The 14000-nt window shown below is 35.0% G+C and overlaps 1 protein-coding gene across 1 annotated transcript; it reads right to left on the minus strand.

The window, feature by feature from the left end:
• Nucleotides 1–9631: 9631 nt before the first annotated feature.
• LOC124941487 (probable protein S-acyltransferase 14) lies at nucleotides 9632–12815 on the minus strand. Its single transcript, XM_047481825.1, has 7 exons — nucleotides 12464–12815; nucleotides 12173–12383; nucleotides 11994–12085; nucleotides 10659–10782; nucleotides 10488–10573; nucleotides 10343–10408; nucleotides 9632–10147 (listed from the first exon to the last, which is right to left on the minus strand). The coding sequence occupies exons 1-7, from the start codon at nucleotides 12671–12673 to the stop codon at nucleotides 10022–10024; spliced, it is 915 nt and encodes a 304-aa protein (XP_047337781.1). The 5' UTR covers nucleotides 12674–12815; the 3' UTR covers nucleotides 9632–10021.
• Between the last annotated feature and the right edge of the window lie 1185 nt (nucleotides 12816–14000).

A 14000-nucleotide genomic window follows, 5' to 3' on the forward strand; every position in this document is an offset into this window, starting at 1 on the left:
TCAAACATGTGATGAAATATTGGGGCATTCCAAAATCCATTGTGAGCGATCGAGATACTCGCTTCACTGGAAGGTTTTGGATGGAGATGTTCAAACTTATGGGTTCCGAACTCAACTTCTCAACCAGTTTTCACCTACAAACCAACGGACAAACAGAAAGGGTGAACGCGTTGCTTGAGTTGTTCTTAAGGCACTATGTAAGCGCCAATCAGAGGGACTGGACAAAGTTGTTGGACATAGCTCAATTTTCATACAACCTGCAGAAAAGTGAGTCAACAGGCGGGAGTCCTTTTGAGATCGCTACAAGTCAACAACCTTTAACACCACACACCTTGGCGATGGGTTATAAAGGCCCAAGCCCCACGGCCTTTAAATTTGCCAAAGGGTGGCATGAAGAGGCCGACATCGTACGAGCTCATCTTGCCAAAGCCGCCAAACGAATGAAGAAATGAGCAGACACGAAGAGAAGGCACTTGGAGTTCGAAGAAGGAGACCAAGTGATGGTAAAACTCCTCCTCCATCAAAGAAGACGATTTTCCAAGGTCCACAAGGGGCTTGTAAGGCGATACGAAGACCCTTTCCTCGTAGAGAAGCGAGTAGGAAAAGTGGCCTACCGCCTAAAGCTGCCATCACATTTGGAGATGCATCCCGTATTCCACGTAAGTTTACTTAAAACTTATCATGAAGATAAAGAAAATCCTAGTAGACACGATTCAAAGAGAGCTCCCACAACAATCACAATCGTACCCGAAAGAGAAGCCGAAGAGATACTGACACATCGGGCGATACCAAGAAGGGGTACCCATCCAAGTTACGTCGAATATTTCGTCAAGTGGAAGGGGTTACCAGAAAGCGAGGCAAGTTGGGAAAATGAATTAGTGTTATGGAACTTCAAAGACATCATCCATGCCTACAAGGAAGACGCAACGAGGACGTCGCCAGATTGAGTGGGGGAGAATGTCACGGCCCAATCTTCCTGGCCCAAGAAGAGGAGGAGGCTTAAGCCCTCTTAAGCCCTCTTAAGCCCAACTCAAGGAAGATTCTAGGCTGGAAGGAAGGTCCTTGATTAGTGCATCTAATTGAGAGTTAAAAGGAATTACTTGATTAATGCATCACTAATTGACATATAAAAGGAATGTCATTGATTAGTAAATCACTAATTGACAGGTATAAGGAATCCCTAAATTAGTGCACAATTAATGTAACAGCTAGAATTAGTCCTATAAATACCTTTGATGTATTACATTGTAAATCACGAAGTATTTTGATCAATATATTACTTTCTCTCTCTAAAGTTCTTGTGTTTATTCGAGTGTTACTTTGAGTAAGGCTGACTAGTTATTCAATCTTACGAAGATCATAACTAGTGCCGTACGGATCGTTGGTGAAAAGACCAAGCCCGTGACAATTTGTACGAGTAATAATATAAAAAATCGTGAAAAAATATTATGGTAAAATTTTATGGGCGGGTCAACCCATAATCCGACTCAAATATCAATTTACTCTCACATATATCTAAATTAACCACAGCTCTCGACCCGACAATCCGGACACTTTAAATATAGATTATTTGGTTAAAAAGTTGAACTTATATTGTTAAAATGTCACGCGTTTATCAAATTTTGGGTTGAATTTAAAATATAAAGTGTTATTAGCCTAGTTAGTTAAAAGGTTGTACTTGTTTTGTTAGGTTGCAAGTTCCAACCATACTTATAGCATTTTTAATTTTATTTTTAACCGTTTTAAGTTTATGGGCGGGTCAACCCACAATCCGACCCAAGTATCCATTTTCTCTCACATATATCCAAATTAACCATAACTCTCGACCCGACAATCCGAACACTTTAAAAATTAAGCATCATTATATATATATATATATAGATTTTATGATATTAGTTTAGTTGAATTTCATGATATTGGTTTAAGCATAACAACAAAATATATATTATTTTCATTAATCTAAAATGTTAAAAAACTTATTAACTTATTCAAACACAATTCAACACATTCCACGATTTATTGAAACCCGAATATTTTTATATGACTCAATTGCTATTTAAGGCTCGAACTTAAGACGTGGCTTTATAAGAACATTTATCAGCATTTAATTAAAATTGTTGCTGATTTGTAAGCTTTCGAATGCAAGTATGATGATGGAGATTTAACTTTAATTATGATGGGTTCGTTTCCCCTATCACATATCACGTTTTGTGATATCATGTTATTTAGTCATGATATTATCACGACTAATGATGTTTATAATTCATTATTTTCTAAGGAAAAAATGAAACATCTTGTTGATTATTCTGATGGTTCGATAGAGAACCTTATTGTTGGAGGGAAAAAATGATCAAAGAGATAGATTAAAGTCAAGAAAATCTTGAATGATTTACAATTACTGCAAAAAAGGAGCTACATAAAATTTGAGTGTTGAAAAATACAAAATAAAGTTAAAAAAATATAACCAGTCAAAATACTGCGATAATTTTCAGCATATAATAGACACCTCCCATAGAAGGTATTTTAGACGACCCCTAGAGATCAAAGTGAATATAATCCAGTGTTCCTTTAATGTTGTATGCTAACGATTATATTCACTCTAATCTTTGGGGGTCGTCTAAAGTATCTTCTATGAGAGGTGCTTATTATATGCTGACGATTATCGTAATTTTATGTCTACTTTTTAGTTAGAATATTATCATTTTTCTTAACTTTATTTTGTAACTTCCAACACTCAGATTTTATGTAGCCTCCTTTTTTTCAGTAACTGCAAGTATTCCAAGTTTTTTTACATTGATCAATCTCTCTAATAATTTTTTGAACTCCTTTCTTGTGTTCTCTCTCCAACAATAAAGTTTTATGTCGAAGTATTAGAATAATCAACAAAATGTTTAATTTTCTCCTTAAAGAATAACGCGTTATAAACATCATTAATCGTGATAATGTCACGACTAAATAACATAGTATAACAGAACATGATATATGATGGGGCAACATAATTAAAGTTAAATCTTCATCATCATATATACTTGCATTCCAAGACTTCCAAATCAGCAACATTTTTGTAAATATCGATAAATGCTCTTGTAGAGCCATACCTTCAGACATTCTATAAAATATAAATTTTGTTTTAGATACAATTTACTAGTAAGACTTTTTGTCATACATAGTTGTTTTAGCTTTAATTATAATCCAACAACACTAGTCTCATTTAGAACATTTTGTAAAATATTGTTTGAGATGTAGATATATACGAGACATAGTTTTGCGATCCTTTCTCGTTTTCTCTTCTATTGTCCATGGATTGGGCATTTTATCAAACCCTAATAAATAAGGATAAAAGCGATAAAGAAGAACGAACAACAAGATTACGTGGAAAACCCTTTACGGGTGAAAAACCACGGGCAGAAGAGAAGATTTCACTATAACGAAGATTGTACAGATTTTTGGTGGACAACGTAAAACTGTATTAGAGAAAAGACGGCTGTCTTCTCTATATATATTGTCTAACCCTAAAAATGTGATGTAAATGAAAAGGGGTTAGACCCATTAAGACTACAAGTCCATATAGTGCGGGCAAAGCCCGCTGACCCAACAAGAATTCGGGCCACAAACTCTAACAATCTCCACCTTGAAACGAATTCCAATCTTTGATAGCATAACCACAAAAAATCAAACCTCTTCCACCAAAGCCCCTAAGGGCATAGCTCAGCAATGAAGACCAACCAAGTTCAAGCAATGCTCAAACTTGGTAATAAGAAGTGACTTGGTCATCATATCTGCAGGATTATTGTGTGTACTCACCTTGCTCACAACAATATCACCACGAGCAATCACATCACGCACAAAATGATATCGTACATCAATGTGCTTAGTCCTCTCGTGAAACATCTGATCCTTTGTCAAAAAATAGCACTCTGGCTATCACAAAAGATTGTAGAAATCTGCAAATCATCACTAAGTTCGCCAAACAAGCCTTTCATCCAAATTGCTTCTTTGCAAGCTTCTGTAATCGCCATGTACTCTGCCTCTGTAGTAGACAAAGCAACTGTAGTTTGCAACATAGCCTTCCAACTAATAGCGCAACCACCAACAGAAAAAATATAACCAGACAATGATCTTCTCTTATCAAGATCTCCAGCGTAATCTGAATCAACGTAACCGACAACTCCATCTCTACTTTTCCCAAACTGTAAACAAACATCAGTAGAACCACATAAGTATCTGAGAATCCACTGAACTGCTTTCCAATGTTCCTTACCAGGGTTTGCCATATATTTACTAACAACACTAACTGCATATGCTAAGTCAGGTCGTGAACAAACCATATCATACATAAGGGAGCCAACATCCCTAGAGTATGGCACTCGCGACATATAATCATCATCACTATCTGACTGTGGTGACAAAGAAGACGAAAGTCTAAAATGAGCAGCTAGTGGAGTACTTACCGGCTTGGCAATTTGCATGTTAAACCTACTAAGGACTTTTTCGATGTACCTCTTTTGACTTATGTACAATTTACCAGCCGGTCGATCTCTAAGAATCTCCATTCCAAGCATCTTCTTTGTTGCACCTAAATCTTTCATCTCAAACTCGCTACTCAACTGTGTTTTCACCTTTCTGACCTCCCTTTGATCTTTAGCGGCAATTAGCATATCGTCAACATACAACAATAGGTAAACGAACGATCCATCATCACATACTTTAAAGTAGACACAACTATCGTAACTGCTCCTCCTGAAATCATGAGTGGTCATAAATGTATCGAATCTCTTATACCACTGTCTTGGTGACTGTTTCAAACCATAAAGAGACTTTTTCAGCTGACATACGTAGTGCTCCTTTCCTAAGGCTACGAATCCCTCTAGTTGCTGCATGTAGATGTCTTCCTCAAGTTCTCCGTGTAAGAATGCAGTTTTTACATCTAACTGCTCAAGCTCAAGATTGTGGAATGCCACAATACCTAGTAAAGCCCGAATAGAACTATGTTTCACAACTGGAGAAAATACATCAGTAAAATCAACACCTGGAGTTTGACTATATCCTTTTGCAACAAGCCTGGCTTTATACCCGACTTCTTCAACTCCCATCGTACCTTCCTTTCTCTTATACACCCATTTGCAGCGAACAGCCTTCTTGCTCTTTGGTAACTTCACTAGATCCCATGTAGCGTTCTTGTGAAGCGATTATATCTCTTCCTGCATAGCGATCATCCACATACCAGAGTTTTCGCAGGTAATCGCCTCTGAATATGTCGCAGGTTCTTCTTCTGAATCAATCTCTTCAGCCACATTTAATGCATACGCAACTAAATCAGCGTCTGCATATCTCTAAGGGCGTCTAATTTCTCTACGAGGCCTATTTTTAGCAATTGAATGTTGTGGAGGTGCTTCTGAGGAGCTAACACCATCCATAGAAACTGGAATAGACTCTGGAGTTTGCTCTGGTGTAGGTTTCAACCCAATCTCAAGCTCCACCTCAATACTTGACTTCTGTTGATTTCCCTCGGAGGGAGTTGAAGATGGAGACCCCTGAAGCATGCTAGTCTCATCAAAAACAACATCTCTACTGATGACGACTTTACTAGTCTCAGGACACCACAACTTGTATCCCTTCACACCTTGCTTAAACCCTATGAACACACACTTCATCGAACGAGGCTTTAACTTCCCATTATCCACATGAGCATACGCAGGACATCCGAAAATTTTTAAATCAGAATAACTAGCAGGAGAACCAGTCCATACCTCTTGTGGAGTTTTCTTATCAATAGCAGTCGAAGGAGAGCGATTAACGAGATGACATGCATACGCAGCGGTCTCAGCCCAAAACGACATCGGTAGCCCAGCATTAAGGCGCATACAACACACCTTCTCCATCAAAGTCCTATTCATCCTCTCTGCAACTCCATTCTGTTGAGGATTATGTCGAACTGTATGATGTCTCACAATACCTTCAGTTCTACATAAAGTATTAAACTCATTAGAACAAAACTCCAAACCGTTATTAGTTCGGAGATGCTTCACTTGCCTCCTTGTCTGCTTCTCAATCATTAACTTCCACTCTTTAAAGGTAAAAAACACGTCACTCTTTTGTTTCAAAAAGAATGCCCAAACCTTCTGGAGATATCCTCTATAATAGTCAACATATAGAACGCACCACCTTTAGATGGTACTCTAGAAGGCCCCCACAAATCAGAATGAATGTAGTCTAGTGTCCCCTTCGTATTATGAATACCAGCCGAGAACCTAACTCTTTTCTGCTTACCAAAAACGCAGTGTTCACAAAATTTCAGCTTCGTAATACCCTGCACATCAAGAAGCCCTCTCTTGTTCAATTCGACCATGCCATTCTCACTCATGTGACCTAGACGCATGTGCCATAATCTTGTTGCATCAGAATCAGACAAAGACGAACTAGCAACAACAACATCACCTGTAACCGTAGAGCCTTGCAGAACATATAAATTGGCAGTTTTCTTGAGTCCCTTCATCACAACAAGAGACCCCTTGCTCACTTTCACAACTCCACCATCACCAGTGTATTTGTACCCTTTAGAATCAAGAATACTCAATGAGATCAGATTTCTCTTCATGTCAGGAACGTGCCTTACATCACCAAGTGTTCGAATAGTGCCATCAAACATCTTAACTCTAACTGTACCAATACCAGCAATTCTGCAAGATGCATTATTACCCATCACAACGGTACCTCTAGAGACCACTTCATATGTAGAGAACCAGTCCCGATTAGGACACATATGAAACGTGCATCCAGAATCAAGAATCCATTCATCGCTCTGTTTCGAATCAATATCAGACGTAACGAGGAGTTCTCCATCATTGTACTTTTCAGCAACATCAGCTTCGCCATATTTCTCTGGTTGATTGCTCTTATGATCCTCACCAGCCCTCTTATTTTTATTCTGTAACTTATAACACTCAACAACAATATGACCTTTCTTCTTGCAGTACCTACACGTCTTATCTCTGTTCTTGGATTTTGACCTGCCACGGTTATTGCTGCTAGAATACCTCTCCTGCTGTCTGCCTCGTGCAACAAGGCCTTCATCCATATTATCTGAACCAACAAGTTTATGCATCTTCTCTTTCGAGAAGAGTGCATCATAAACCTCATCCAGAGTCAAAGTCTCACGACTATAGAGAATGGTATCTCTAAAATTAGCATTCGAAGGAGGTAGTGAACACAATAATATGAGCCCTAAATCTTCTTCATCGTAGTTAACCTCCATAGATTCCAAATCAGAGACTATTTCTTTAAAAACAGTTAAGTGATTTTCTAAAGACGTACCGTCAGACATACGTTGGGAATACAAGCGTTGCTTCAAGTGTAGCTTGTTAGTCAGCGTTTTCGTCATACATAATTGCTCCAATCTTAGCTAGAGTGCAGCAGCTGTTTTTTCCTTCAAATAGTCTTGAAGAATCTGATTCGACAGATGCAGATAAATCTGCGATAGAGCCTTACGATCTGTTCGTTGCTTCTCTTCATCAGTCCACGAAGATGGCATCTTGTCAGCGCCATATAGCGCATCTTCCAGATCCATCTGTGCCAAAATAGCTCGCATATTCACTTGCCATAACGCAAATCTGGTGTTACGATCCAACAGCGAAATGTCGTATTTCATCGTGGTCATGACCAAAAAATAAAACAAACAAATTTGGCTCTGATACCAATTTGTTAGAATCTAAACCACAATAAATAAGGATAAAAGCGATAAAGAAGAACGAACAACAAGATTACGTGGAAAACCCTTTACGGGTGAAAAACCACGGGCAAAAGAGAAGATTTCACTATAACGAAGATTGTACAGATTTTTGGTGGACAACGTAAAACTGTATTAGAGAAAAGACGGCTGTCTTCTCTATATATATTGTCTAACCCTAAAAATGTGATGTAAATGAAAAGGGGTTAGACCCATTAAGACTACAAGTCCATACAGTGCGGGCAAAGCCCGCTGACCCAACAAGAATTCGGGCCACAAACTCTAACACCTTTCTTGTGTTCTCTCTCCAACAATAAAGTTTTATGTCGAAGTATTAGAATAATCAACAAAATGTTTAATTTTCTCCTTAAAGAATAACGCGTTATAAACATCATTAATCGTGATAATGTCACGACTAAATAACATAGTATAACAGAACATGATATATGATGGGGCAACATAATTAAAGTTAAATCTTCATCATCATATATACTTGCATTCCAAGACTTCCAAATCAGCAACATTTTTGTAAATACCGATAAATGCTCTTGTAGAGCCATACCTTCAGACATTCTATAAAATATAAATTTTGTTTTAGATACAATTTAGTAGTAAGACTTTTTGTCATACATAGTTGTTTTAGCTTTAATTATAATCCAACAACACTAGTCTCATTTAGAACATTTTGTAAAATATTGTTTGAGATGTAGATATATACGAGACATAGTTTTGCGATCCTTTCTCGTTTTCTCTTCTATTGTCCATGGATTGGGCATTTTATCAAACCCTAATAAAGTTTCGTCCAAATCCATTTGAGTGAGCAAATCTCGTATCTTTATCTGTCATAAAGAGGTATGTGATCCAATAACGGAATATTGTACTTCATACTTGACATCTCCAAAAATAGATATAGTTTCAGAATAAAAAAACTCAAAGCTCGATATCAATTGTTGAAAATAAGATATGAATATGAGACTAATCATATTAATAAAAAATACGTAAATAACACAAGATTTACGTGAAACCCGAAACGAGCAAAAACCATGGACAGAGAATGAAACAATTCATTATGGTTAAAATAAAAGATTACAACTTAGAGAGAAAGATGAATAATGATAAATATTATGTGTAAATAAGTCTTTAACTAAAATTATATATTTATAAGTCATATAACTTCTCTAGTGAACCCAATATCAAACAATTTGATTTTATTATACCTGATGTTAGGCTCACGTCCCGGTTAAAACTTTTGAGTCATCCTAGTCTAAAAAATATTTTATTTCTTTTTATCTTGATTAGTCTCAAATTCAAAAAAAAAAAATTAAAATGAAGAATTCAGTCTATTAATTTTATATTTTGCATACATTAAAATAAAAATATCAATTGCCCATTTAAAAGTATATTTTACATTTATTTCTTTTTACTTTTTAAAAGGTAATTTGTTTATAATTTAAAAAAAAAATGAAAATTGCACAATTACTCAGAGAAAAAAAAGGATACAGTATAAAATTAAAAACAAAAACAAAAACATACACTTACTCTCAACATAATATTGGAGCTCTTAAATTATAAAAAAAATAGAGAGATAAAATATGAATACTTACCCATTAAGATTTTTTTTTTTACTTTTTATATTTATATTTAAACTTACCTAAATTGAATAAAAGAAATCTCGAATTCAATAAAAATGTATACAACCACACAAACATAACCTGAAAATGATAACAAAAATACAAACACTTTAAATTCTCAAAAATAGTGATAAAATATGAATACACTTACCAATTAATTTTATTTTTTCACTTAAAATATTAAATTCCATGAAATTATGTTAACTTTCAAAATAAATAAATAAAAATATTTATATTAAAATTGACATTTGAATAAAAATAGCATAATAAATTTATCAAATATTTGACAACAAAAAATGTTTAGAATTAAATTTATAGACTTTTTCTTATAAATCCCAATAATTCAACATCCCCAAACAACAAGAAAAGGGTAAATTTTTTTTTTTGCAAAACACCAATTAACAATATGTTTATTAAATTACATTTGAAATAATAATGTCACACCCTATAAAAATAACCTAGTACATCATCAACATTGTCAAAACCCACAATATGTACCCCGATCATCTGTCTCTTCTCTCTAATATATTTCTTCTATTCTGCTTCTTCTACCCTTTCTTGCAGTTTTTATAATCGACATGACTGTTTTTGAATTGGAAAATCCCGACAAATCAATCCCAGCTCAATGAATCGAGATATAAAACATGTTTGTGTTCGGTTATGATTAAACTTCCTGAGCTTCAAAATCGGATTTTGATGGATATTCAACACCTTGAAGTGCAGGAATGCGTCTTAAATCTTCCTCTGAATAGGACGGGATGAACCAATATCGTTTGTCTGTTCCAAACACCTAAAACGAAACAAACGGTTCATAAAAAAAGAAAGTATAATTCAAAAGTAATCGATGTTTAGATTGGGTTATTTGAATAATCCTCAAATAATTCACATCTTTCCATGCATTTCTTGTTTAATCGATCAAATTATCAATCAAATTATCACCAATACATTCTGAATTTGATGCGAAAGACAATAAAACTCAACCAACCTGTTCAAAGTTCCTCTTCCTTCCAAGATCATAACGCCATCTCGGGGCAGTCTTCTTCTCATATGCCTGTAATCCAAAATTCAAATTCGATGAATATTTGAACAATTGATTGTATACAAATGGCGACCAATAGAAAGAATGATACCTCGATAGTGGTTGTGTTAGAAGCAACCAAAGTAATATGCATAATCAGAAATCCCAGTACACTCAATGCAAAAGCTAGATTCAGCACTGCATTAGATGAAATATACATTTTTCAGAAACAAATATAATTCATAAAGAAAGAAAATACGAGAGTATGATCATTCAAGCTCACCGAATGCTAGGAAAGTTGTCGCAAGCATGGTTGGTGTCCCAACGATCTCTTCTTCGTCGAAAAATGCTAGAAATTGTGGTAGCAATGACAAAGCCACAAGACTTGTTTCCAAGAATGTATACAACTGTCAATTTGATGTTGATCGATTGTTCAGTTTTCAACACAATGTAAAAGTTATGACAAATCTTTTAATGCAAAATTTCCCTTTATTTTATGTATTATGCATTTAGATCCAAATACATTTGAAAACTAAACTTCTTTATAGAGAGATTCAGAATTTATTTAGTTGTTTCGAAATGGGCCATTATTGACCAATTCAAAGTGATTTGATAGATGAGTTGTTCAATGAATGATTTTAAAATTCACATATTCAAGATTTAGTATAGCAACCATCTCTATTATAAGTTTTTTTTTCGTGACAACTCAATTGATAAGTAGTCCATGTCTTGTCAAGTGTTCAACACTCAGAGAAGTAGCATCCCTGACAACTCTATTAATACAAACTTTAACATTTATAAAAAAAGACCAACTCAACGTGTCTTGATGATTGAGCTGTTCAAATAACAATGTTCAAGCACTTCTTCAAGACTTAGGTTTTGTTTGATGAAAGGTTAATCCAAATAATCTCTAACCATCAACTAATATATCAAATTAGTCTTACTTTACTTTTTATACATATATTTTTTGCGACCAGGGTTGATTTCCACACCAACTTACATCAATGACCCTCACTTTAAAGATATTTTTATAATTTAACCCAAATGACCCTTATAATTATTTTCAAATAACCCTAGTTCTTAGTATAAACATTTTGTGTATTGCTAGAAGCACAATCAGTGATAATTGGAAACCTAAACCCTCATGTGGTGGACAATTTGAAAAGAAAAGAAAAGAATAGAAGAACATTTCAAGAGAAAAACTTTGGAGTTAAGAGAATCAAAGGCTTTATGCTCCATGCATTTGATTCTATTCGAAAAAAGGGGATTTTGTTCAGGTTGAGAATTTTATGATCTTATTGGCAATTAGCCTTCTTTTTCTCCTACTGTTCTTTGTTTTTTGTTTCTCTTCTCCCTTCCATCTATCATTCATTAAACGCATCTTGCGTTTTCTTTTTAATGAAAAGTTGACATTTTTAAACTAAAAAGAAGAAGCCACCACAATCAAAAAGCTTAAACAATCAATTTAGCAAATGAATTGTTTAAAAACATACCCTCAAATCATCCTAATAACCACAGGAACTAAAAGCATACCCTCAAATCATACTCAATCATGATAATTCAAACTAATAAAGACTTCATCATGAAGTTGATTATCTAATAGTTCAGAAAAGATTACCAGAAAAAGGAGAAAATATTTGTAGTTCATTGCTCCAACACAATTCACAACCCATACACAATGATGGTCCATTTTCAGCACACATCTCCCACCTGAAATCAAAACACAACAGGAATTTGATCCATTTAATCTCTAATGGAGAATCTTAACATACAATTAACATTACTACTAATACTCACAAACAGAACAATGATGGCAACGTGGTGGTTTCGGCTGATTACACTTTCGACAAAACCGAATCCCCTGGTTTGTAACATCACCATTGTATTCAGACACATTCAGTAATTCAGCCTCACCTATCTCCTCATCCAACACAGGCTTCCAATTTACAGGTACACTACCAGGATTCGTAAGAACAACACTAAAGTAACTCCATAATAGCATCACCAGCTGTAACAAATTAACAATTTCTTCACAGCTTTAAAAAAACAGTAGAATCAAAGAAATTACTAAGAATCGGAAACGCTAACCAGAAAATGAAACAAAAGCAAGACGAAGAACGCTGTTAAAGAACCAAAGTCTCCGTCGTATAAAGCTGGTCCATAATTTGTGATGACAACTGCGTAGTAAGTGACGCCGACGACGGCGAGGACCAATAGGATCATGATGGAGCCGAAACCTCTAAGGATAGTACAAAACTTGAACACGTTCCAAGCCATAACAACTCCAGATCTGTGCATCAGTTTAGCTTTTCTTCTCGAATTCAAGTTCAAATTCGTATGATTATCATCCGATTCATCATCTTATATCAGTTTATCAAGAAGAACATGAAGAATCGACGGTCTATGACTGGGGAAGAAGAGAGAGAAACAGATGAAATGGAGAGAGAGAGGAAGAAGATGAATTGACTGTATAGAAGAAAGATTAAGAAGATAATTAACTTTACAAAGTTTGTTAATAATATTAATTAATCAGGGTTGTTAGAATTTAGTTTATAAAATAATTATATCAATATAAAAAAGCAATTAAGATACCATATTTATTGTATTGAGAATTTTATTGCATTTATGTGGAAGGATGAGATAATACCAAACTTTTTATTAAGGGAAGATGAAAACTCAATTGCACAAATTTAGATGATCAATTGAAGAGTTAGGTAGTAGTCAAACTTCTACGACGACTATAATAGATGATGACGACTATAATAGATGATGAAGATGCCTAATAAAAGGTATATATATTGTCTATAAAACGTAACGTATATGTAACTAGTTTTCTTAGCAGGACACGTAGATAATATTAACTAGTCTTCTAAATTTTGCTTTTACTAAAACTAAGAGCAGGTAAATAATACGTTACGATCTGAATTTGTAACTAGGGTTAAGAGTTTTTGAACTCAAGGATCGAGTGAGAAATTTGTGATCAAAGTGTAACGGAATAATTATGAGAATTTTTTTTCAAGATTATAGGAGAAAAAAAAACAAAGATGGAAAAGAATAATCCTAATATTTACCTAACACTTCAAGACAAAGAGTCAAATCAGAAAATACAATTGAGATTAAGAAGTTTCACAAAGCGTTTCATTCATGTCCTATTGGAGGAGTGAGTTCAACATATATAGCAACTGAATTCCTCCAGAATGTTCAGTTACAACTGTTGCAACAACTACTAGAGAATTAACCAAAATTAGTTTTGAGAATAACAGAAAAGTGAATCAAAACAGTGTTTTAGAACAGAAAATAGAAACCCCACAACAATATCTAGCTCAAGTGCTCAATTGGACATTGGAGGGTGTTGGGTCTATTCGAGGATTGTAACATTATCTCCCCATTCTAAAGTTCGTCGTCCTCGACGAAGAGACTTTGGTCTGGTTTGCCTCCCCGTTGCCAGCATCTCTGGGCATTGAATGCTTATTACTTCAGCATCTTCCCATGTTTGGTCTTCTGTTTGTACCCCATCCAATTGATCAACATTTGTTTTTTCATTTTCCCATCCACCATGATGTCTTGTTCACCCACAATATTGTCTGTCCTGTTAGGTTGTGCACTAAGTAGGTGAATTTCTTCA

Source organism: Impatiens glandulifera, chromosome 6, assembly GCF_907164915.1.
Source record: "Impatiens glandulifera chromosome 6, dImpGla2.1, whole genome shotgun sequence".
NCBI lineage: Eukaryota > Viridiplantae > Streptophyta > Magnoliopsida > Ericales > Balsaminaceae > Impatiens > Impatiens glandulifera.

Coding starts and splice junctions, on each gene's coding strand:
- LOC124941487 (XM_047481825.1), bottom strand. CDS start 12,673: ATGCACAGATCTGGAGTTGTTATGGCTTGGAACGTGTTCAAGTTTTGT. Junction 12,086..12,172: donor TTGCCATCATTGTTCTGTTT/GTGAGTATTAGT, acceptor TTTTGATTTCAG/GTGGGAGATGTGTGCTGAAA. Junction 10,409..10,487: donor CTAACACAACCACTATCGAG/GTATCATTCTTT, acceptor TTTGGATTACAG/GCATATGAGAAGAAGACTGC.